A 26781-nucleotide genomic window follows, 5' to 3' on the forward strand; every position below is an offset into this window, starting at 1 on the left:
GTCAGACAAGACAGGTACACCTGGTCTGTCAGAAACCTGTAAGTTTGGATATGAGGAAACATTTCTTCTCAGAAAGAGTGGTGATGCATTGGCACAGGCTGCCCAGGGAGGTGGTGGAGTCACCGTCCCTGGAGGTGATCGTGAACCATGGAGATGTGGCACTGGGGGACGTGGTCAGTGGGCATGGTGGGGATGGGTTGGTGTTTCAGAATAAGCTGCATTGCTGTCACCACTGCAAGTGCTGCTCTCCTGGAATAGAATGGAGACTTGAGCAGGAGAGCTGGAGAGCACGTGTTTTAAAGGGAAACCAGTCGATAGGTTGGGCTTGGGGTTTTCTTGTGATTTGGGGTCTGCATTTCAGCACTTGTGATGTAATAGTGAGAAATAATGTTAGTAACAACAAGCCCAAAGTATAAAAAAATTTTAGTTCTTCTAGATTTGTCTGTAGGTTGTTTTCCACTGGTGAGTGTGCTGCAAAACCATTTCTGTGCAAACGGCATTTTACCTCAAAAAGGTGCATTCTCTTTACCAGCCATCTTCATTAGATGTTGTGTATCTTGTGTAGCTCGTGCTGGTTGCAACAGTACTGGGTGGATAGGGTTGGTCAGTCCCCGTGGATGTGTTTGTGAGGTGAGGAACCACTGTGGATCTCATGGGCTTGGTGGTGGCTGTTGGTGGCTTGTCATTGCTAAATACGTTTGGTTTCTCCATTAGCCAGAAGTTTAATAATGGGCAAATCTATGCTGAAAGAAGCATCAGTTTAAGACAGCTTAAGGCAGCTGGGCACAATCCTGCAAACTACTTCTCTGTCTGTTGGATATAGACTTCAACAAGTCCCAGCAGCAACGTGGAAGGCAGCAGCTTCAGCCATACCAAACCAGCTGAGCTCACCCCTATGGATTCCATTCGGGGAAAATCAGCTCATTTACAAATAAGGCAGAAAAAACAAGTGGGAAAAAAAAAAAAAGTGTGAATTAAATAATATGACTTTGGTGCAAACATGTAGATCAACCGCTTGCTTTTCCATAGGATGCAGAGCCATCCTTGCAATGCAGTAAGAATCATTGCAAGTTTACTGCCAAAACCTAAAAAATCATCAAATAGAGGCGGTTTCTTGTATCCAAAGTCCCTCATTATATTAAAAAAAATTATTGCAGCAGAAAATTTACAAGTGCATCACAGGACCCACTTGTACTGTTAAACAGATGGCACCTACACAAGACCCAAAAATATATAACAATTTTAATTGAGCCAATGCGAAACAGATTTGTGAAATAAAATAGTACATGCCAGGTCTAATAAGGCTTTTACTAGAAATTTTGACATAAAGTAATTTTCTAACAGCTCAAGAGGTATTTAAAAAATGCTCATTAGCAAATGTAACGTTTACTTCTCCTGCTTACTGTCGTCTCTTTGGTTTTTGATAGGTATGGTCCTACCTGCTTTAATTCTTTCCCCTCTTGGTATAATTTTTCCACCTTCTTGTGGCATCTGATGTTTCCTATTGTAATGATGCCATTTTCACATTCAGCTCTTTGGGCTGGGTCCTTTTCTCCTTGCTGGGGACAACAGCAAGGCCCACCGACCTCCTTAAGCAGTCTCATGAATAGAAATCATATTGAAGCTTGTCTTCTACCACAGTGACCCCATTACTTATTCTCATTCATCTGATGGTGTATAACAGTCCAAAAGTTTTGTCTCCTTCTCCTACCATTGTGCTTCTTCTCCTAATTCCTTGTTTTCTCTGAACTAGCTACTGTAGGCATGTGCTTGCTGCAGGACATCCTGACAGCTGCTCAGGAGATGGGGCACATTCAGCAGCATGGAAGAGGCATGGGCAGGTGGGGCAGTCAAGCCCTACTTCCCTGCATTGTGGCTTTTAGCTACCCAAATCCTATTCCACTTGTGAGCAAGAAGTTCCAGTGAGCTAAAATCTGAAGACAGATGGTGATGGCACCTTCATTGCTTCCCAATGAGCTAGAAAAAAAAGAGAACCATTCTGCAGAAGACCAATGTTATTTTAGTCACGAGGTAGCAGTCAATAAGCGCAGATAAAATGTGTATTTTCCCCACCTGGAAAAATGTCGTTGATAGTGCTCAGTTTCTTTACCCATCCCTACAGATGGAACTGTGGTGAATAAAAGAGAGACTCATCCAGCTGCAGGAGGACTGCATTTAGTCCAAAGTGACAGAACACAAAATCCTCCGCTCCCTTTCCACGTGCAGGGAGGATAAGCAAGAGGTGCAACCTCGCTACTGGTGGCTTCCTCTTGTTTTCTTAATATGTCAGCGTGATTTGAATTGTAAAGACATGCTTAAAAGTGAAAACAATGAGCAGTGCAGTCTGATGTCACCACTAATTTCATAGAGACCGGATAACTGTGTATTCATAGTCCTTCAAAATTACGGGTAAGAGACGTACACATGGCTTGCATGAGGTGCCTCTCACCAAGACCAATAAATATGCTGGTATCTTCAGCCTCAAATAACATTAAAAAAAAAAAAGAGAAGAGCCCGGATTGCAACCACAATGTGTACATTATAACATCTGAATATGTTGACGCTGAGTAACTATCAGTATGTGAAATACAGAGTTGTGATGTCGCATTAAGGACGATGAAACGAGGATAAATGTGGCGTGGTGATTTCCTGCAGGAAAAACACTGGTGTGAATGGAGAGCAGGCAGCCCGGGTTCTCATGCCGTGTTTCTGACTCTGAACAAACCTCCATCATGGCACTGGAGAAAATGCCTTACTTTCCACCTCAGGAATATCAGCCTGATGTGTCTCCCTTTGTTTAAGTCCAGTGGATTAATGTTTGATGAAAGCCATAGTTCTTGTTAAATTAAAAACCGACTAAAAGGAAACACTTAAAAATTCATTTTCCTTTTATTTCATATTAACTCCAGCCAATTAAATTGCCCTATTATCAATATGTATTAAATAAAAACAGCCTTGTCATATTTAGGCTATTCTGCTGTCCACAGTACTGTTTCCACTGATATAAATCCTGCTTTATCTTTGTTGTAACTGAGCTCTCAAAGGCTGCCTGGTGCTATTTCTATGCACTTTTGCACATTGCTCTTCAGGAGAAAATGTTTCATCAACGTGCAGTTCTTGTTGGAGACATTCTGATACGTGGGGAGGTATGCGTTCTGCTTCCTGGCATGGTCAAGTAGAAGAAGCATCAGTAAATCCCTTAAAAAATCAGAGGTTATCACAAAGTGCTGCTTGTGCCTCATGCAGACACAGTTCTGTTTCAGCAGCTCGCCTGTGAGCAGCACTTGCAGACACTGAGCATTACCGGATAATCTAGCATGAAGACAGAGAGACCAACTTTCTGTTTTCCTCATATTTCAGGCTTTTCTGCTCCCTCATCCTGCATCTGAAACACGTTTTGGTGTAGCCGATGGAATCTCTGTGAGAATCCACGTAGTTTTTATTTCGCGTCCTCTGGAATTGGTGCTCCCTAATTGCTGTGGCTCTCCCAGTACATGGCAGTATGCTGTCAGCACGCTGTCTGTGTGAGCAAGGTGTGTGCCATTTACCAAGCTGTACTGCAGTGAACTTTGTAATTCAGGTCTGTGCAGTACAAGGCACGTGCAGGTACGTGAAATAACATACTGCTCACTGGGAAACTTGTTCCAAAGGCATCTCTCAGGCCTTTTTTAAATTGCCACCTAACAGGATTTTTTTTTTTAACGATTTATTCTTTGCTGTATTTTGATCTTCATATTTACAACATAAAGAAGCCAAGCGTGCCATGTTTTGCATGGAAAATTGCATGTTTTGTACCCTCCTGTTCTCTGCAGAGACCAAACCGGGGTGTCCCAGGCTCTGGTTACAGGATCCAAACCATAGCGCAGCCCACCAGGGCCAGTGTGCATGCATTTGTACAGCCTATCATCAGTGTGACAGTCTGGGTGTCGGGCTCACCTTATCTGAGGTGGGAACCCAGAGCTGATGTTCATGGAAAGCAGCACACCTTACAGGGAAGAGACACTCACTCTGAACATAAAAGCTCTTTCTCCCATCATTTCCTAAGAGACCTGAAGTCTCCTAAACTACTGAAGGGTTGCACCAACCGCTGCCTGTAGTTACTCTCCATGTGTATTCTGAGGGTTGCCTTGACACAAAAATAAGATACGGAAATAAGAGGAGGCATCTTCTTACAGCATCTATTCAGACTGCAGATGCTGCTTCTAAGTAGAAAGTTTCCTGGGTTGCTCTAATGCTGATTTATTTTATCAATACACTGTTAGGTTTGGTTGGGCAGGCTCAAAGAGATCCAACAAGCATCTTTTTGTAAGGAGATACCCAATGTACGAAACTGTGCAATGTATGAAATACTGCATTAAGCCCACCGATGATGTTTTCCTGAAACATTTTGAGCTATCGTGCCGAGTAAGTCTTACCTTGTGTCATTTTGAATCAGTGGATTTTAAACCATGATTACCTTGTGCCTCTTGCCCCCCAAATTATTTGTGACAGATATTCTGCACTGTATAATAATGAAACTCTTAGGGTGTTCTCTTCAGCTAAATGAAAAGTGTAACGTAGAGCAATATCATGCCAATTAGAAGGGAAAATCAATGTAGATACCTGAAATACGTTTTTGCTCGGTATCAGCCGCTCAGTGAAAAATTGAGCATTCCGCAGTTTCTAATGAATACAGATAGACAGCTATAGAGAAAAAGATTATGAGTGGATTTATATCTCTATGGCTCTGTTTTTTACAAATATTCTTTGAGAGACAGCAGATACATGTGAGGAAAAAATCCTCTTCATCTGCATGTTTTTCTATTATGCAACACACTGCTTAGAATGCAAGCTGACAATTCCAGAGATAACTCAAAAGGAGAGTAGTGTTTACATTAAAAATGGAGGAAAAAGAAGTAAAAGTGAGAAGAGTTGTTTTTAACTTCATCTGACGAGATCTGTGTTTCAGCCCAGGCTGCTCCAGCATTGTGAGTAAAAGTGCCAAGCCTCTTGTGTCTTAGCAAACCTCTTTAGCTTGGGTTCTCCATCTCATGTTCGGCTGCAGGACACCCAGCAGCTTAGTCAATGGCTTAAAATAAGCCAAAGGCAGTTAGTGGCTAGAAGTAAGCCAAAGGTTTGTTGGTGGTTGGGCTTCATGAGTAAGATCAGCTTTCATAAGCTTCTGCACTGGCCATTCCCAACCGTGGGCCATTTGTGTCAGAGCTGCAATTATGCTGGGTACAGTGGTGAAGACCCAGCACTGCAGGCACCTCATGGCTGCGTGTGGACTTCTGTTGCTGCGTACTGTATTACCAGAGTCTGATGTGTTGTACAGAACCGTGGAACAATTGGAAGCCCTTGAGTTGGGCTGCGACCAGTTTTTCTAGCACACCACACGATGCCACAGGTAGACCAACATGGATAGATGGTCTGTCTGCCAAAGTTGGTGGCTGCATGGCTGGTCAGGTGAAGTTGGCTCTTGTGTAGAGAACACGGGACTGGGGCAAGGAGAAGAAGAGATGCTCACAGACTTAGGTAATCACTTTATTTATAGCGTAATGTGCACACATGGTTGTTGATGATGAGGCTACCAGTGACATAAATAAACTCAAGCAAAAGATGTAAGCGAATGGATATACATGAAGGCTTCTTTGGGCAGTGCCACGAATTTGGACATCGACCAAAAGAATTATTTATGTCCCTTGTGATTTCAATGAAGAGCACAAAGGAGATAATTAGACCAGGATGCTTCGCATTGCTCTTTCCATCTTGCACACATTCATGCCCACCAAATGTGAAATGTTCGCCTTTTCCCCTCAAACGTGATGGTTGTTGAACTTATTTTTAGTGTCATTTGATAAGCCTCCCTGCTCGCAGAGAGACATCCCACTGACCCAGCCACTGGTCATTGTCTATACCAGTTCCCATCAAAGCAGGCGCGCTTTGTCAGGTTTCGACTCGAATATCCATTTTGCATCTGAAGTACAGTATCGAAAGTGACTGGATCATTTGAGCCTTTTTCTTCAGCTGCTCCCTCCTTCCTCCCCCACAGTGTTTCCGCTCACGCTAACATAATTTGGCATCATCGACGTGACACGACACTGGTTTTTCTAAAAAATTATAATACATACATTGTCGATGTTTTATGATGGCCGGCGCTCCCATAAATTTAATTCCTAAATTGATGGAAGGAGGTCTTTTCCCATTGCTGAATCTTAACCAATGCTCGGTGCCCCCTCGAAAACCGAGTAATGCACATACAGTAATAGGTCATTCAATGTCAAAAAGCATAAAAAAGATGAGCAAAATCTTCACAGGCTGCTGCTTGCTGTTGCCTTTAATTATATTAATTAAACTTTGAAATTCTCATGCAAAGAGAGTTGCTGGCTTGTGACGCTGAAGAGCCCTTGGAGATTCGGGGGGGAAAAAAACCCTGAGATACCAGCTTAGTGGCTACTGCTTTTTTCATCTAAAAAAAAAATAATACATAAGCCTACTACTGCTAGGTATGTTTATAGATGATGATGTTTTATGCGCTACTGAACTTTGAATGCAGGAAGGGGGAAAAAACCACCAGCCACAGTGTCAAGGTCTTGAAGCATCAGTCCCTCAAACTCCGCTCAAGATCTCTGGTTACAGGCTGTCTTCCTGTGCAATAACGCTCTATTAATTTTCTTCCTGTCCCGGGTGCATAATGAAAGAAAGGTGTCTTCAAAAACTAAAGGGCAAAGTCTTGCTCGCTACCAATACCTTGAGGCATCCTGTCTACATTTTGTCATGCGTGTGCACTTTTCAGTGTTAGAATGACAAGATTTCCAGTCAGAAGGTTCCCGTAAGGCACAGTGCGATGGGAGACTCGGAAGGATTTTGTGATCTGACATCGCTGTAAGGCAGTGAACTCTTGCGTTTGCTGAGCCTGGTGGGAAGCTTTATCCTCCGCCCATGGCAAACAGTCCCTATTTACATAACACGTGCCGTCTTTGCGTCTGAGAAACTCTGCATCTCCCCTAAAAGCACATTATGTCCTGAGAATTCGCAGTCCTTAAAAAAGTAATGAAAATAGAAAAACATTATTATCTTTGGTTGTCTGTGCTCTCCCTTTTGTGTTCTATAAAGCAGAGGCATAGGAGTCAATGCTTCTTGTCACTGTTGCAAGTCACGGAGTAAGAGTGTACGGTGGTGGAACACGAGAGCTTGGTGCAGTGATGCTGGCTCCTGGTAGCGGGAATGCAGAAACCTTCTGAGTTCGGGCTGAAGGTGCTCCAAGAAACGTGCGGAAGTGCTTGGTTCTCTCTGCTTGGTTGGAAAGTGGCAGTGTGGTTGTATTTCCTCCTTGTATCCTCTTCTCCTCCTCTACTGAGACTGAACTCGGGTGAAGTTAATACATCGGCCCTGAGGGGGGAAAAGAGAGAAGCTTTTATTGGTTGATGAAGTAATGAATGCAACCAAGACTTTCAAACGTTGAATATTACATGCTAAAGGAAGGCTGTAATTTAAATTCAGATGTTTGTGAAAATAACATACCCATAGCAAACATTTTAAGAATTAATGGAAATTACCCAGAGTAAGGGACTACATTTGACTTACAAATTTAGGATGGTAGGGAAGCAGTGATGACACTGAAGACACACTTTGAACACTCTTGAGTTCTTCTATGAGGATAATATACAAATGTGAAATTCTCACTAACTGTTGGGAGCAAACTCAAACTCATCTAAGCACTTGGTAAAGGGAGATCACAGCAAAGGCGGATGCTCCATCGAGCCAAATCCTTCTGCACCATAGTGCAGAACAACGTGACTGTTAGCAGCGATACTGCTGATTTGAAATTGTATTTTATTAGCAAAAACCCAGCCCTGCATCCACAAGCTGTGTTCTGATGCGCTTCGAATTGCTGTGCTCCAAAAGGAAAAGTGGTTTCTTGTGGTGTTGCACCTTAATAAGTGCCCTTCTCCCGTAAGTGGGTCCAGATGAATTTTGACAGCTGTTGGTATGACCGAATGTGAGACAAATCTACCAGTAAAAATAATAAGCCCTTTTTATTGACTTGGGACAAGCACAAAAAAGAGCCAATTTTCAGAGCTTGGGTAAAGGCCAAAGCTCCACAGTGATCATCGGATTTTGAAGTCAAGTGTGCCCTCAACAGTATAGCTCCTCACTCTGAACAGCTCTCCTGTGCACAGCAACAGCATGTTTCCTTCTGCAGTGGCACAGGACAACTGACATTGATTGAGCTTTCTCTGGGCAGTGCAAGCCATTCTCCAAGGTATCACATGGAAGTGTTAAGTGCTGTTTGAAGACACATGCAGTAAGGTTAGTGAACACCTATGGAATGTTTTGTCCCAAGGTTCATAGTTAATTGCAGTGTCTCTGGGTGGGCTTAAACACAGGAGATAATGCCTTAAACAAACAAAATAAGGCCTGAATTTCCTACTGCTTTCATTTTCTTATTTTGAACTAGTGGTTTTACCAGTAACCATGGACAGCAATGACACAGAGTGGTGGTTGGTTGCTCTCATACGCATCTGCCCTTGACTAGCATGAAAAGAGCAGTGTTTCCCAGATCAGCTCCAGGACTGAATGCACAGTGCAACAAGGGATCTTGTTTCCTAATGCCCCTCTAATGACTCTACTTCCTGTCAACTCTATAATAAGTAGAGAACTGGTGGATAGTTGGATTGGGTCGTGGTGGTAACTTCTGGCTGCTACGAGCTGGATTACAGATGCAAAAGAGATGCAAAGAGACAAACCAGGAGGACTAAGAGATTCACTTGAAGGCAAAGTATGAAGGCATGGCACATCTTCATGTACCTTTATATTTTCTTTTTTTTTTTTTTTTAAATTAAGCATATCAAAATGAATTCTGTGATAGATAGAAGCAGTGTATTTTTGGAGCATACAATCAAAAAATACTTTGCAGCTCTAGCAATTCTGACAACAAAGTTAACATTAAATGCATACTCACAGCAAGGACTATACTTCCAAGACGATATTGTAATGCAAAAGCAAAACATGGCAAACTATCTGTAGAGAGCAGGTGATGGAGGAGCTGCAGTATTTCTCTAGTGGTGTAAATGAACTCTGCAGTTTACCCATTCTGCTTTCATTTGTAACTTTCTCACAATTCTTTACAGATAGTTACCCGTGCATCCATTTATATGAATTCTGAACAAATGATTTTACTATTAATCATTTTGATGTTTGCATTCAGCTTTTGTTTGGAAGGCATCTGAGTAGCTCAATACTTTACCTGAGATCTAAATTCATCACTAAATTAAAAATATGTTTCTCAAGGCCTGGCCACATGCGCTGATTCACTGTGGTGTGTTAAGGGGACGGGTGGATTTTTAGCTCTTTAAAATGCTGTTAATGAGCTATGTAAGATTTAAGGGGCAAACTAACCCCTAAATTCTATGGACAACAATGTCCTTTGGGTACAGGAAGGATTCCCAGTTGAAGAATCACTTACAGAAAACTGAGGAGAACTTGCAACTTGCAATCTTGTGACACTGTCTTGCTATAAACACGTGTTCTGTGCCAGCTTATAGCCAGGAAAAGGAGGTTTTTGGAAGAAACTTCTGTTGGGCTGTGTTGCTTTTTTTCTTCCTACCTGAGGTAGAATTGCTGCCAGTCTGAAGTAGGTATGTGATTTACAATCAGATTGTTAGTGCTGGTGGGAGTGCCTGCACAGCAGCTTTGGTTCCCTGCTCTTATTTAGGAGAACTGGAGGATGAGAGGTTTCCAGAAAAAAAAAAAGGGCCTGTATACTGTACACATTTTTCTGCATACAATGTGATGCTGACAACAGACAGAGCTGAAATCAGGATGTTGGGAAACACACTGAAAGCGCTAATTAATGAGAAGGTCAGGACCACCATAGTGTCATTAACGGAACAGCAAATATTGCAGGCTGGCATAGGAGAGAGCAGCTTTCGCATTTAGGTAATGGGATGTGACAAGGTGCGGGGCTTCACAATACCTGCACATGAAATACATTAGGAAGTAGCATTCAAACCAATGTAAAGGGCTTTGAGCTCTCATCGTGTTGGCAATTTGACACAATCGCCACATATTGCTTTGATATTATTATTTCTCAGGAAAAACAGAGAAATGTCTTCCAACGAACCTCTCTCTTGCTCTCCCTTTCTTGCTACAACTCAGCTAATATTCTGTGCTGCCCTAGAACTGATTTATTACCTACAAGGCACCTTTAACTGCAGAATCTCAAAGCACCTCGAAAATGCCAACTACCAACCTCCCTGTGCTGTCAGTATCAGACAAGAATAGATGATAAAGACAAATAAAGCAGTGTAAATGAGGAAGTTTTAAACTGCTCCCATTATAGATAAGCAAACTGAAGAAGAGAAAAAGATGATATTCAATACTGCTAAGGATTTGTCACTCCAAGCCAATACGAGCTGCAGGTTTTCATCTGCTGCGGATCTGAGTGTATGTGATGTAACCAGCGTCACTGTCTCTGTGCAAGTTGGTTTTGGGAAAAAGATCCATAGTTGTATGAGTGTTTCTCTAAACGAATTCAGAACTTCCCATGCAGCAGTATCTATCTCAGCTTTTAGTAAAAGAATATTGCATTTCTATTCTGATCAACCTGAACTTTACGAAGAGCATTATTTACTCCACTAGAAGTGCTGTTTAAACCCGTCTGTCCAGTTTTGTCCTTCAGAATTAAAACACGCTTGTGCTATGTAACTAATGAAACCTGTGAATGACCATCCTAGCAGCATTACCACCATCAGTCAGTTTGGTGACCTAATGTCACACTCACGTCCCTGTACTCCATTAAGCAATCAATACAAGCCATTTGAATTCACATATATCATGCCTTGTAAATCGCTGGATCATAAACCTTAACAATACCAACATGTCGTCAGTAGAAAATTGAACTAATTTAGTATTTTAGGGCTAGAGTAATTAAAAAATGAGTTATGCAAGCATTCTGTGATCTTCATGTGGAATCTGGGAGTTGTCTCAGAGGAAAAGCCCCTACCTACGACCTGCTTGAAGATGCACTGCAGGTACTATGGGAGTAGAATATGGCAGGTTTGGGCTTATTTTAAGGGAGAGAGATCTACAGCTACAGTTTTATCTAAGAAGGAATATTTTTATGTTACAGTGAAGTCGTTTATTAAATGGTTGATTATCTTACTGAATTTAACTTGCCGGGCAACCAAGATAAGGTCCTTACAGGGCACCCAATTTCAAAGGAAGGGGAGGCTCCTGTTAGACTGCGGGATAGCTCCTCATGTGCAAAAACAAAACAAAAAGTCCAAGAGGTATTTGCAGGAAGGCCATGTTCCTCCTGCACTGTGATCTTCTGTGCAGCTCTTCTGGAGCAGCACACGCAGCATTTGGAGGAGGATGCCTCTTGGACTGCACTGTGCTCTGAGCCTGGAACTCATCTGTTGATGTTGGCTAAATAGGTATGAGAAGCACTTTAATTTGTATGTGTGAATACAGGAGCAAACATGTATCACGTTCCAACCGTCCGTAACCTAACACTGGGCTCTCTGCTGGAGGAAGTGGGGGAACTCTGCAGGCTCCTTGGAGCTGTGCCCACGTCCTGCACTGCCAGGGCTGGCCTTCTGCATTCACAGCATTGCACGGATATTCACAGCCGAGCTCCTCTGTAACCGAGGGAGTCAGAGAGGTTCTGTCCCTCTCCTGCATTCTTTCAAACTAAGCTACAGACGTACCCCTCGCAAGACATACACATGTAAAACTTTACATCCAAGTCAAACAAAAAGACTATTGGGTTTAAGGGTATTTTTGCTTTTTTTTTGTTGTTATTTTTTTTCCTCCTGTTTGGGGTGGGAAGGCACCACAGGGTAGTCCTGGCGGGCAGCTGAATGGCAGCTCCCTAGCTGCCCGATGGGCTGGGCGACGTTTTCTTGCTTTGAGTTATGTCAGAGCATAATTTTGTCTATTATTAAGTACCATCTGGAGTGCAAAGAGCTTTTTGAGAAGCATCTTTTTTAGTATATGACATAAATGCAGAGGAGAGACAAATGCACAGATATGGATACATGGGCTCTTTTCTTTGTATCTCAAATGTGTTGCATTTGCCAAAACAGTAACAACCATCTTCAAGGTACTACCTCTCAGGCTGAAATTCAGGAAGAAACTCTCCTCTCTTTTCCATCATGATAAGGTTTTTGCACTGCACAAGACATATCCATCAATGCTTTCTGAACCACCAGGACTCACTGCATGGAAATGACTTTTCCAAAAGGAGTTATTATTTAGTAGGCAGGTAACAAATGCTTTAAGTTTTCTGCCTTGCTCTCCTTTGTGCAATTGCTTACAAGGATGTAACTAAAGGAAGTCAGGATCGCCACCAGTGCCAACTGTTCCATGCTGTAACAGGTCTCAGCGAGACGTGGCCTCCTTAGAGACTGCGGGTCCTTCATCAGACATCCTGCAAGTGCTACCAGCTGACAGGCTGAGGTCACCTGAGGGCTGGAAGCAGTTTAACATGAAAGCTTGAAGGGAAGGAATATCCTCAACTCAGAGCAGGACGGGAAATCCTTTGCTAGCCATTGGAATAGCTGGCTGCTCTGGTGGTCATACATCTTGAAAGGCTGCCTTTATCATACCAGCCCTCAAAGCGCTTAACGATGCCTTTAATCCAGAATAGTTGTACTGCCCTCTGTAATACATGAGTTCCTAAAAGACTGGCTCATTTTGCTCATGGAGGATCAAGGTCCTCAACCACCTGTCAGTGACAAATCAGCAGAGGCTGTGTGCTTCTCTCCAGGGCTGCAGTCTCCAGAAAGAGAACACACCCTTTGGAGATTTGTCTTTTCTATGGCACACATGAGCAATGTGCTCTCCAGCACAGTTATTCAGTGCCTGAAGAGCTGTGAGGGAGGAGAAGGGTTTGGAATAATGGCATTCCTCAGACAAGTTTGGTGTCAGCCCTGTCCTTACAGCATTACCAAGGCATCCTTCTCCTCTGTGCTCAGTGCCTCCCTGTAAGCTCACTCCATTGCTTCCCAGAAAGCTGTCATCTCACGACAGCTCTCGGTCTACTGAGACTGCTGATGCCATGGGGATCATCAAATGAGAATCTGCCGTACCTGATTCTTTTCCCACTCTGGCTTGCTTTCCCTGCACCTTGCCCTCTAGAAGTTGAAGTTGAGAGTACAAGGTCCTTTCCCATAGCCCTTCCAATAAAGGACTGGACTGCGTACACCATTTCTGCTTTGCTGCAATAGAAGCGAACGGGCAATTCTCTGCTTTCCAAATCTCTTTGGAATCACTAAAGCAGCATTAACTGCGGCTTGTGTCACCTTGCCCCCATCTCCTGGGCATTAACATTCTACTGGCATTAACATCCGTGTGCTCCTTTACTAGCTCCCCGCTTGGGATGTATTTCACTGCTATAACCGTTATAATATTACTCTCGCCTCATAAATATCCGTTGACAAGCTGGAGCACACAACTGAAGTTAAGTTTATATAGATCTCTTTTTTAAAGATGGCTGATTGATATGTTTACTTTGCAGAGGGCTGCTGCCTTCCCCCCCCCCATCCTGAGCAGCCCGAAACAGCAGTCAGAGGCACACGCAGACCTCTTTCTCTCTGCCCCGGCCATCAGGTCAACCCCCATCCCAGAGCTCTGAAGCTCAGAACATTACTGGAATTAGCTATATGTTCTGCTGCCAAGATCTTAGTGCTAAAACCTCGTTTCTGCAGATGTGCATTGCTACCAGCATGTTTATTTTATATATTTGCCTTCTAGAAAGCAAAACCACTTTAGGTCGTTATCTTCCCATCCTTGCACGTGTTGCATTATTACCAGGTCTCAGTGGCCGCGCGCTCCCTGAGTGCCATCCTAATGCGGAGCCATTCAGCAGCCGCACACATTGCGTGTGCAGGACTCTCACTGGCAGCCATGAGCTGTACTGTGTGGTGGATATTGAGCACCCGGGGAAAGATGGCTCGTGGTGCTGTACACTGCGAGAAGTGTCATTTTTCACAGAATAAATCAGCAACTAATCTCTTCAAGGAGCTGGCATTATTACTACAGAAAATGTTATCAGTGATACAGGCATCAGGAGCATTTCTGGGGCTGCCCACGTTGGCTTTCTCCCCAAAATTACTTAATTAATTGCTGGATTGCCGCTGACCCAGGTGAGGTAAGCTCTGAACTCCAACAGTGACACCGGACACACTCAAAATCCACCTCAAATAGCAACAATAAAACCGAACAACTACAGATGAATGGTGCTACGTATTTTTTGCCCCAAGGAGGAATTTGTTTTTCACCGTCGTATTTCTTCTCATAACTTGAGATAAGTGGAATGTCATATAACTTGCTTATTACTCTCGTATCTATGTATTTGAGCCGCCTTAGTGTGTATGCACGAACCTCCAAGCTTGACTCTCCAAGCAGTCAAGCAGTCACGCAGGTCAGCTTTCAGAAATCGCATACCTGAATTGCAACAACAGTCATTTCGGGATGAGAGCTGGCAGCATCTGACTGCTTTGAGGGGAATGTGCCAGCACAATTATTGACACCTCAGAGGCTGAGGTTGATTTAATGCCCACCTCTCGCCCCTCAGTCCTGCTTTAGGTGAGGGGGAGGAAAATGGAAGCAAAGTAAGGTGCAGGAAAGGAGGACAACATGAATTTTTTTTAGAAGATAGTCCCCTTTTTTCTGCATCAAATAAATTCTCTATGAGCAAAATTGTCACTAATAGGTTCAAAATAGGTAATTTAAGATGCTGCCGAAAAATATACAGTGCACACTGAATGGCTGGGTGGTAGAAGCTGTTGTGACAGAGAAATATTTCTTGCTGAAAAATGCACAGCTCATAGGTAATCATCTACCTCAAATTGTTACCTTAATATAAATATTAATCTATGGAGAGTATCTTAAAGTCATTTCCTCGTTAGAGCTGACATGGTCCTGATTGAACAGTTCAGCAGAGTTGCTACAACCTGGTCTCTTGGTTTGTTTGTTTTTGCAAATGCCTGTGACATCAGCACGCTTTGGTAAATTCCATGTTGGCATGGGTTGCTCTTTGGAGCAAACCTTCAGTGGTCCAGAGAAAGTTGCACATGTACAAAATGCTGATGTTTTAATCTATCAGGGCTCAGTATCCCCTTCGTGCACACTTTGCTCAGATGTATCACACATGCTTGGTGCGGTGGGGAATCGGGGGTATAATCTGTTGTATTTTTAGTATGCTGGCAGCTTTGGGAAAATGCTATTATGAACAGCTTTTCACCCCACTAATAATGCTTATTTTGTAACTGGACATATGGACATTTCCACACAGTTGCTACAGTGACTAAAATCTTTGAAGTACGTGTTTACCAGTGGTGTAACCTTGTGGAAACCAGGACCAAGAGGATTTTGTAGAAGAGACTCCAGTGCAGTCTCTGAATGCTTTTTTCTCGCCTTTGAAATTTCAAGTAAAGCTTGGGCAGAGTAACCCTTAAAGCTCAATCCACATGGAGCTGCTGGTACCAAGCTTGAACAGAAACAGCACGTGCGCCATGCAGCCACATATCTGCATCTGCACAGAGCTGTGCTCCAGGGGTTGCTCAGAATCATAGAACCATAGGTTTGTTTGAGTTGGAAGGCACCCTTAAAGGCCATCTCATCCAACTGTCCTGCAATGAATAGGGACACCTACAACTACATCAGAGTGCTCAGAGCCCCGACCATCCATTAGTACCCCCAGGTCCTATTTGGTAGGGCTGTGCTCTATCCTTACATCCCACAGCTTGTATTGATAGTGAGGGTTGCCACGACCCAGTTGCAAGACCTTGCACTTGGCTTTGTGGAACCACATGAGGTTTGCCTGGGCCCAATTCTCAAGCCTGTCTAAGTCTGTGCCCTGCTTGTGTCTGAATGCAGTCGCCCCATACTTGGAGTGTAGGGGGACAGCTCTTACTCTGACCAGAGGCATGCAGGCAGTCAGGGAAGTTAAAGGAAAGAAGTACTCAGCTAGCGTGAGCACTTGCTGGCTTACCCTGACAGGTTTTAGTAATGAAGAAGGGAGGGATTTATCTTCCCTTATTGCCAAGCTTTCTGTGACTGCTTTATTCAGCAGTTCTCCAGATAGTCCACTGCCTTGAAAAAGAGTGGTTGTGACAAGCTGCTTCTCCTGCGAGTTGGCCTTCCAGGTCTGGGAGAAGAGAGGACGACGAGCTGCTGAGCTGGTTGTGGGGGCCTTAGGGGAGAATAAAACTGTATGCATTTGTAGCATCTGCTTCAAAAGGAGGTTGTGGCAAATATTTTATTCAGCAGAGCTGGAGGTCTCCTGTCTCTAGAGGGCAGGAGTTTGTTGTTTTCCTCTGTCGAGGCAAGCATTGCTTATGCAAAAGGAAAGGATGTGGAAATGGCCCGCAGAGTCCCCGTCTCTGCAGCAGGCTCTGTGCAGTAAGGCCCTGGCTCTCTCCATCTGACCCTTGGCAGGAAGACTCCCTCGCTTGCAGCACTTCTGCCTCCGTGGAAATGCACTGTGGCCTGGCAAGGTTTGACCCCGCTTCCCTGAAGGACGTGTTATTGTTTTCCCATTGCAGCGCCTGCCAATGGAGGGCTCTGCTCCTTCAGATCTAATTACGCAGGCTGAGCTTGTTCTCACTGCCAGAGGGAAAGTGATCCCTGTCCTGGCGGGCAGCCCAGTGCAAACCTACCCAGTGCCGACACTCACCCACTTGGGCCAGCACAGTTCTCACCGTGCCCAGAGCCACACGCTGAGCTGTCACTGGGACCGTTCTCTCTCCCGTGGTGAGGAAGCTAAGGGGTGGCATCGTGAGATTGTCTTTCTAGGTGAAGCTTCAAGAGTTCTTCCTTAATTTCTGGATTTCTGGGGGGCATCACCTGCCATATCGTTGCATGGGATTGCTGCGGCAGCACTGCAGGGAGGTGGAGTAGGGGTTCTGAAGGTTGAGCTGTTTTCACTGGGCAGTGTTTTTCCTCTCTGAACTCTGAAATATCCTGGGATGAATCCTCATCAGGAGTATTACTGGGGGGCCTTGTTAATGTTATAGGGGGACTGCAGCCAATCTGATGGCAGGCCTGACCCGTAGTGCCAAATGGCCCTTGGCATCACAAAGAGTCCCTCAAGTGTTCCACATCTTTTTATAGGAAGGAAAGAAAGAGAGCTATATGCTACTATAATGCATAAAATTTCAAGCCTTGTAAAATCGGAAGTGCCCAATTTTAAGGCCACTAAAACCAACAAACATCAAAACCTGGCATTTGTTGGGGCTTTTTCATCAAAAAAGGCAAAGAATATCAGAAATTTACACTTCACAGAGATGGTATCTCTAACACAAAAGTCAAACATCTCCATTATTCTTCCTTCCTCCCCTGTGTGCAACTACTCCAAGTGGGAAGAATGCAATTTATCTTTCTCTGTCATCAGTGACAGATAAACCATAACTGTCATAAGAACCATTCTCTTCCACCGCCTTCCCTCCACGGTCATGACCGCAACTCAGCAAAGTCCCTTTCAAGCCTCTCCTAAAATCTCCTTCCTCTATGAGTCCTTCCCAGTCTTTATTTATTTAACCCAACCTTTTCTGGAGAGACAGCACCATCTTCAAACAGCTCACATAAGTATTAAGCAGGTGCCCTACAACTGCAGTGTATGGGAGTCCTCCAGGGGTCACATTCTCAGCTCAAACACAGCAGTAGTATGGTATTCATACCGCAGCTAAAAGCCTGGCCCCTTTGATTTTACAGTGTAAAATCATGCTAATTACTTGCATATGATAATTACTTGTAAAGAGAGAAGTCACCCCAATTACAGAGCAGGATGAACATTTAGGATGGTATGTAATTTCTTTTTTCTTTTTAATAATCACCACGCAATTACCATGGGGGGAAATTCCAATGAAGAAATTCTTTGAAAAATGTGAATCTGTTGGAAGTTGTAGGTAGGGTTTAGGTGGATTCTCTTTTGGAGGAGACTGGACATCCCCCAGCACAGCCAGAGGGTGCAGCTGTTGGCTGTGACCGCTCGGCTGGAGATGGCTCTGTAGGTGGGGAAGCAAAGCCAAGCAAAGCCACAGCAGGAACCTCGTGAATGCTGAGCACACACTGCATGTAACAGCCCTCTAGATGCCACTGTGATCCAGCTGTCACTTCACCAACCAAAGTCTTAACAGTGCTGATAGCTGGATCCTTTGCCGCGATAACGAATGCAGCACTAATGACATTGACCACTGGGCCCAGTAAGGAGTGTGAACGCCAAGCTGTTTCAACCCCTCAGTCCATATCAGCTTCCCTGGTACAACGAGCGCATGTCAACGAGTCAGCTCTCCTTCCTACAGACAAAACCCCACAGCACATCATTAGGCTTTGTTTTAATTCACGTGCATTACTAATCATGAATTTTGCAGATATTTGGACACCGCTTCTGACCTCCCTCCCAAACCTTCTCTGTTCACGGCAGTATGGAAATGGCAGCTCCAGAATCCTCTGCCTTGAGCCGAGGCCCAAATTCTTCCTGAAAGCCAAATCCTCACACGACACCATAATTAAAATGACCACAGAATATATTTTTTCCTGTGTCCCGTGCCATGTCTGATTTAGACCTTCTGGATTATGAAAGAAGAGAATTTATAAAGCTGTCTGATTTATGTTCTTACACATCTCTGTCAGTCTGCCTCGCTCTTCACTTGCAAAGATGTCTATTAATTGTATGTCAGGCATATTTGAACCTGGACTAATTTATTGCTATTGTTGCTAGTATTACTGCTGGTTGAAGCCCTCGTCATTGACCCGCGATTCACTGTGCTCTGAGCTCAGAAAGCCTAGAAGAAGAGAGTGCTGTCATCAGTCCATTACTGCGCCCATTGCTTCTTTCGGATACTAATAAATAGAGACAAAGATGAAATGGCGATACTCATTTCCACTGCAGCATTTCAGCTAAGACATGGTGCCTCTATCCAGGGACACAAACCGTGTCGCATAAGGGCTGCCTGTCTGACTCCTTACCCACTATCTGGCCCACTGCAGTGGTGTTGGCAGCTGCTAAGACAGGTGCACTGGAAGCAAAAATCACTCGCATCCTTCAGCAGCTGCACCATTTTCCTTCCTTCTTGTGGACTGGGCTATCTGGGTGAGCTCCATACTCTTAGAAATATTTCTTCCTCATGGGACGCCACAGATGTGCTAAGTGGAGATGCTGATGTTCTCCAGAGGCAGTGAGAAGTGTCCTGTGGGGACACTCGGACAGCATTTATCCTCTTTGCTGTATTTCTCTTAAGTGTATCTCAATGGTTGGTTCTGGAAAAAGGATTTGGTGCAGGTCTCTACATCCCGAATCCTGAGTGAATAGGATTATTTGGTCTACAGAGCTGCCCACGTGGGATATATGCCCACAGGCACATTATCACTGCCCGGGCACTCTCTGGATCCCTTTACTGTGAGGCACCACAGTGCTGTGCAACTTTCCTCTTTGGAGTTCTCCTGATAAACATTGGGTAATGAGTACATGATGCTGGCTTTTGGTTTTTAGCATCCTCCCTTCCTCTCTTCCCTTATTTTATTTCGATTCAATGATCTTAATGGGTCCCTTTCAACATGGGATATTCTATTCTATGATTTTGATCAATGTAATATGTATAATGAGTTTGGGGGTTTGGTGAGTTTTTGTTATACGTATGCCCAGAGATCTTGGTATTAAGTGCATTTTATAAATTAATAAATAAATATGCTCATTTGTTGTAGAATTTCTATTGTTGACTTGGGAACAGTAAGCTCTTGCAAATCTCAGCTTTCACCTTGCCAATCACTGTATTCCTGTAAGTGCACTGCAGTTATTTGGAACCTTTTCTGGGTTGGTGTTGGCATCCTTTTACTAGATTACATTTATGCATTAGTACCATCTGTGCCTGCTGTACCTTCTGTGAGTTGGCCCTGGCCAAATGACTGGCATTTATCTGGAAGTGCACAAAAAAAAAAGAAAAAGAGAGAGAGAGGGGAAAAAAAAAGGAGGGGGGAGGGAGAGAAGGAGGAAGAAGGAAGAGAGAAGCTAAGAGTGGTGCCTAAGCATTATGCTTGCTGCTGGCACTAATGGATCTCAGGGAGGAAGACACACCAGTGAATGCAAACACCTGCACTGACGCCTTCACTTCAGCTGCTGATGAAATCTGCTGTGTCCTTTCTGAGTCTTAGTTCTGTTGTAGTATTCAGACAAATTCTGCCTACCTTCATGTTCTAAAGAAACATACACTGGTGAGACTTAAAAGAAACAAACTGCTGCAAACTGAGGTCTTGTTTCAGACTGGGGATAGCTGTGCTGCATTGCACCCTGTTTCAGTTTGGTTGGAGAGCTTGGACCAAACGCTGCCTTTTATCTGTCACTGAGTACTCAAGGTTATTTACAGTGTTCACTGCATAGAGAGATGCAGATGTCAGCTGGATCTATCATTTTGCTCTCCACGCTGTCATCTGTTGGTCAAAAACATGTAAATGTGAAATAGCCTTTTATTGTGTCTGTCCTGTAAATACAGGGAGAAGCGAGCGCTTTCTTCTCTAACTAGTTTTTAAATGTCTGCCTTCTTGCTTGTAACTATGAACAAAATCTTTTCCTGTTTGAAAGAGAACTGACAAACAGCCACACCACAACCTCCCACCAGTACTCCTGAGAAATCACAGCAGCTCGCACAGTCCAGATCCCTATTGCTGCTTGCTTGGCACAGCGAGTAGCACATGGTGCCTCACCTTCCTCACCAGGCACGGAGCATAGCCAGGCTGCACCTCCACCCTTGTCCCTACAGCTGGGTTCAAAAGAAGGGCCTCTGAATCCTATATCTCTGAGCATCCAGGAGACAGGAGAGGCCTGGTGCTAGCACAAAGCCAGAGATCCATAATGGTTCAAGCCTGTCTGTGCCTATCTGCATGTGGATTGACAGACATCATCCACAGTCCTCATTTTCCTATCCTTGTGGTTTCAAAGAAGTTTCAATGAACACAAGAAAAGGAATTTTAGCCGCACTCTTAATTCACAGCAGTTGATATCGGTCTGTGCTAAGTAGGTGGGTACAAAACACTAAGAACAGATAAACTCAAATGAAGGGATTCCTAAATTCCTAACACCCGACTGCTAAGAATTTAACACACATTTAATATGTGGCTTAAAAATGATTGTAAATAAATCAGTGCAATGTCTGTCAATAAAAAGCATGTGCCTTATATACACTGGATAAAGAGTGAGTGCACGAGCCTGGCAGAGGCATAAAGAAGCCACCTCTGAGCTGAGCACTAATCAGAGTTGAGACTGACCAATTCAGTGTTGTACACAAAGGCAAGACTCATCTTTGTGTTTGTAAGGACACTGCCAAACCTATCAGCCTCTCTTTTCTGCTTGCAATGTCACCACTTCCTGGAATTCCGGTGACATCACAGTAGTCCCTCTGAGCAACAGCAGACATGGGAATATCAGCAGTTTTGCCTGAACGTGCTTTGATGCACAATCCATTCATATAGGCGGGGCCAGCCTGAGAAAGGGGAGCAAAGGCCCACCTTGTGTGTCTGGACCCATTCCTGGAGGAGCATGGACAGCTAATGACACAGAAGGTATAAAAGCAGCAGCAGTTCTTTGTGGTCTGCTACATCACAGCCAGTTTTTCAGGCAGGCTCTTACCAGCATATTGAACTGATCTTCTCCCTAAAAATCATAGCATCATAGAATAATTAAGGTTGGAAAAGACCACTCGGGTCATCAAGTCCAACCACGAACCCAACACCATCATGCACAAAATCCTTCTGGGCACTCTCTTCTTTATACTTTGGGCTATCTTGAGCACTCTACTTCAGATCTGCATAATGATATCTGGAGAAGAACTGGAGTTGATTTTATAAATATTTATATGTAATACATTTTTTTTCCTTTTTGTTCTGAATGACCACTTTCATACTGTGGAATCTTTTCTACTAAGAATATGATGTTTGGAATTCAAGATTTGCTTTTTCTTTCTTTCCATATGTTCTGCGTTAAACATATGCTATACTTTATATTTAAAAACTAGCAGCAGACTGAAAAAAAAAATAGCCCACACCATAAAAATATGTTTGCTTCATTATCAAAAGCTTCTGGGTTTTGGTATCTTTTTTTTTAACACATGGGGGAAAACACCCTTAAGGACAATTTGAGTATGTGAAACTAACTTTTAAGAGCTCTGAAGAGAGTGAACATCTGGTTCTTCACTTGCAGCATATATAAGGCTTGTTAGAGCTTAAAGCTGTATATTACTTGTAGAGCTGGTGATCCAGTCATATGTTATGAAATGAAGGAAGGAATCCTTTCTAATTATTGTAGGATAATGTACACCCTGATGTCGCTGTAGGTGTCCTTGTTCATTGCAAGGGAGTTGGACGGAACGGCCTTTAAGGGTCCCTTCCAATTCAAACAAATCTACGGTTCTATGATTCTATGATACTGCGAGCACACAGTGGCATTGCACCATTGCAATCAACTGCATGAAAAGATACTTAGAATTATCTCCCAGAGGAGGAAAAAAAAGAAATGACAGTCATCCTATATCCTATTTCAGATTGCTGGATTGAGTTTTTTAATTAAAAAAAAAAAAGAAAACTCAGAATAATCTCAAAAAGGCCCTCATTTAAGGCTGGGGAAATGGTACAGTGCATCTACATCGAATAAGATTAGAACAAACTCCAATAAATTCATTGGGCAAATTTTGGAAAGGAAATAAGGTTTTGTCATTTGTTATATAAAAACCAAGTTATGTGGCTGTTGCTATGGTGACAACTTGTTTGTTACACGGCAGAGTAAACTGAAAATTTGCTGGCTGAGAGTGCTTTGAAGTATGTACTTTCCCCCCATTGTTTCAGGTATTACTTATGAATGTTTAATTTGCTGCTGTTTGGGAGAGGTGGAGGAAATGCCCAGCCATCCCCCAGCTAGGTATGAATATTTTAAACTTTATGAAATTGCTGGTAATTTAGAACTTGCCTTCTGAAATTACCTGGCAAATGACCACAGCATCATCCAGAAGTAAAAAGCAATGAGGTGTGCACAATTATCTTCTAAAGCTGGAGACGCACACATACTTAGGCATGAATTTAATTACAATACAGGTAAATCAGTGCCTTTTTAAATCCTGCCACTGATGAGGATGAAAACTATTTGTTGTTGAAACCACAATAAAATAAACTTATAAATAGAAATATTCTTGAAAAATAAAATCCAGGTTCGATTAGAATGATGAGGATACATTTCAAATTATGTTTTCAAACAAATGTAGTTAAATGAGTGAAGATAGCTGCATGAATCTTCTTAAAATGGCTCACATCTTTTCAACTGCATTCAGGAAGGGGCAGATTTCAGCTAAATGATTTTTAAAAATTTAAAATAATGCAGGCATGTTTGAAGGGCCGAGTACCAGTTTTAATACAATTTAATCAAGCCAGTCTATCGTTTGTGTAAGTCCTTACTGAAATAAACTGCCCTATTAAGCCCCACTTTGTTTGCCTAAAAACCCTAGCTTCTAATTGCATGTTTGCAAACTGAGTGAGGTTTCAGAGTTTGTTAATTACATACAGAATACAGTATAAAAAGGACGAGACCATTGTCAATATGTTGTTGTCACTTGAGCCTGAATTAAGAAAATACACTGCTTTCTGGTTTCGAACTCTACAGCTTTGTCTAATCTTGAATACTGGCATATTATTTGCTGTCACAAACAAATTAACAGCTCAGGCTTTTTGCTCCCTTAATCTGTAAGGCTGTAAACCGAGAGAAACCAAATACTTCAGCTAACCAAAATGGAAGCTGCCACCAATGAGATATTTCTTTTCTTGAACTAATCCTGTTAAAATCAACAGGGCTACATTATAATGCCATTAAGCAGAGGAAGATGAGGTTCCCCATGTACAAAATGTTGTCGGTATCATGTGATGTTCCATTAAAACATGGAACACATTAAGGACACAGGAAAATTTTGTTAGGAAATACATCCACGAATTCTATCAAAACAACCAAAAAAAAAAAAAAAAAGGCAACAAAACAAACCCAAAAGTTATAATTTGACGTGTGGTTTATCGCTATATTGAAATAACTCATGATTTCAAAGCAGTGTCTTTTTAAAATAAGCAGTATTCCGTCAGTGCTTTCAAATCAACCAACACAGCATTATAAATTAATGCAAAAGATGCCAAAAGGCCCCTTAAGTAGAAAACGTCAACACACGATTGTTAAGAAAGAGTTTTACGGAAGAAGTTAAGGTCTCCAAGTCCCACTGAAATGCTTCACATCCCATAAGCCCCTTAGGACATCTCAGTCCTATCCTATTGCTTTAACACGGCCAGATTTGCTGGTAGAAGTGCACTCTCCTTCAGATTGGACTGAATTTATGGAGATGGACAATTTCTTCTCCACCCACACATGTCTGCTGAGCATGGGGCATGCATACTGACCCAACATCACACACTGGAGGAGGACCAGACCCATTCTCACCTCTCTTCCTTTCCTGCTGAGGTTCAGCAGAGGTCTCAGATCAGTACATGATGTTATGTTACCATATGTGCTGCAATACCTCTGCACAGGAGGATGAGCTAAGGACAGAGTGTCAGCCTTAATTGGAGTGAGCTGTCATAGCAGAGACAGGCTTATATGTTTGAAAGTCTGCCACTTGGACATCGGAACAATCACATGCCAGAGCTCCTTCTCTCTCTACAGATAGAACAGATTAAGCTCAAATGATGAGGTTAATGTGGAAAGAAGTGGTTTTAGTTAGGACCACAGGAGACAGGCTTTTTTTAAAAAAGCTTCTCAGTAAACAGCTGATTCAAGCAAAAGGAGTACCTCATGTGTCCAGGGAGAGAGGGAGAGGCATGGCACATGCACAACTGAGAGTTTCTTCCTAAGATTTCTTAATAAAGGTTTCATTAATAAGGTATTGTAAGGTATAAGAAAACAGTAGAAGCTGATGTTTGTAACGAGTAGCAGTTGTGAAGCTGCATTACAGAGGAAAATTGAGAATTTAAGGTATATTGGAAATCCTATCCCCACTATAACTACAGACCCAATAAAAAGCTTTGGCTAAAACCAGACCAACAGCTGCCAGTGCTTGCTGGGAGAGATTCCACCCTTTGGAGGAGTGCATTAACTCAGTTGTGGTCTCCCAGAAAAGAGCCAGTTCACCCTACTGACACCAAACTGCAGCCTTGGAAAGGATGTAAAATAAATGGGTAAGGCTTAAAGAAGAACAAACAAATCCATTCACTGCTAAAAGATACGGATTTACACTTCACTGACAGCAGCATTTGTTATTTTAGGAGAGCTTAGTCCAAACTTCTAATTTGCTCATGGAAAACCCTGTAATTGCTTTACCATTTGTGTTGTTGAAACACAAGCAGGATGGAGAAGCTCGTGATAAGTTTGAGGGAAGCATATGGGGAGATGCAGCTGAGCTCCCCATTTCAGTTTAACCTGTTTGGATTTCAGTTGCACTGCCAAGCTGGGACAGACATCTGCAGCATACTGCAGGCAAAACAGCCTCATGCAGGCATCCTCCACTGCTCCATTGTTTTACTGTGATTTATTGCTCCATATGAAAGCACTGCTTATTATAGACATCAAAAACTCAGTGCTGAAATGGGTCATCTCCAGGTCTCAATTAAAGTAAGAAAGAATAGTAAAAGCTGAGTGAGCAGATAACACCAGGAAATGCTCCAAAATAAGATTTCTGTGAAGTACTGAGGTTTCATGTAGAACAGCACTCCTTCTGATGTGTTACTGTGTGATGGTAAGAGCCTGACTATGAAGCCAACGATGGAGCTGGTTGGGCTGATGAACTAGGCTCAGCACAATGCATGCCCAATGCAGTCAGCCAGAAAGACAGCAGCTGGTTTTTCAGCTGCTTGCAAAGCCTCTTCCTCATGAACCATCCCAATTTGTTACAAGCCTTTGAGTCAGAATAGCCAGAGATGTTATGTAGTGAGTGACTACCCAATATTCTTGATCAGGAATTCCCTGGGTAGAAGACATTAGACATAGCTGGACAGCAAGCTCAAGGCTTTGGGGGGAATAAATTCTTAATGTTAATAAAGAAGAATAAAAATATTTTGGTATCTCTTTGAGAGGATATTCTCATTAAGACTTCAGTACTACAGATCAGGAAGAAAATGTTTCTGCTCTTTATCCCTTGCTTCTTCCTCTCACAGACAAGTGATTTGGCTATACCTAATTAAAATGAAGAAAAAAGTGGCATAAGCTTAATTAAGATTTTAATTCAGTTACAAAGGACAAGAATAAATCACTACAGACCTGGTAGTGACAATAAGAAAATACAGCGCCTATTCCTCCTCTATAATAGAGATAATAACAAATGGGGAAATCTGGAGAGTAGAAAAGAATGCAAGAGCTTCTGCCCCATTGCCTAACGGCAGTACTTAGCTTGTTCTGGTAGCACAGGGCAGGTGTTTTACTCTAAGTTTTATCATATCTCTCTCAAGCCAACAAAAGCTGAAGTATTTCTTTCTGACTGGCACTTTAAGGTCCCAGTGCTCCTCTAATTCACTTACCCTCTCGTTTCCACCTACAGAATCTGGATCCAAGTGCAGAAAACCTGGCTTTCTCAAATAGAATTATGATTCCTAACTATAGTGCTAATGAGATCCAGAAGAACTGTTGGAATTTTTGATAGGTTTTTGGAACTTGGAGACATTCTTTGGAAATATGGCATGAAACAGAGAAAATGTGACACCTTGGATTTATTTTTTTTTTCCCAAGCTTTCCTCAGTGTTTAGCAATGGTTGTAATGACAAGAATGAAAGGCGAATTCTTCT

At 42.9% G+C, this 26781-nt stretch overlaps 1 protein-coding gene and 1 long non-coding RNA gene across 2 annotated transcripts in view; one reads left to right on the forward strand and one right to left on the reverse strand.

The window, feature by feature from the left end:
- LOC112532318 overlaps positions 1–26781 on the forward strand; it is a 241610-nt gene that overhangs the window by 180090 nt on the left and 34739 nt on the right. The gene's annotated exons all lie outside the window — the stretch shown is intronic.
- ANTXR2 (ANTXR cell adhesion molecule 2) overlaps positions 5511–26781 on the reverse strand; it is a 101642-nt gene continuing 80371 nt past the window's right edge. Inside the window, exon 17 of the mRNA XM_015276523.4 lies at positions 5511–7371. Coding sequence (XP_015132009.2) covers positions 7333–7371 — 39 coding nt within the window. The 3' untranslated portion in view covers positions 5511–7332. The remainder of the gene's footprint in view (positions 7372–26781) is intronic.

The sequence above is a fragment of the Gallus gallus genome, chromosome 4 (assembly GCF_016699485.2).
Source record: "Gallus gallus isolate bGalGal1 chromosome 4, bGalGal1.mat.broiler.GRCg7b, whole genome shotgun sequence".
Classification (NCBI taxonomy): domain Eukaryota; kingdom Metazoa; phylum Chordata; class Aves; order Galliformes; family Phasianidae; genus Gallus; species Gallus gallus.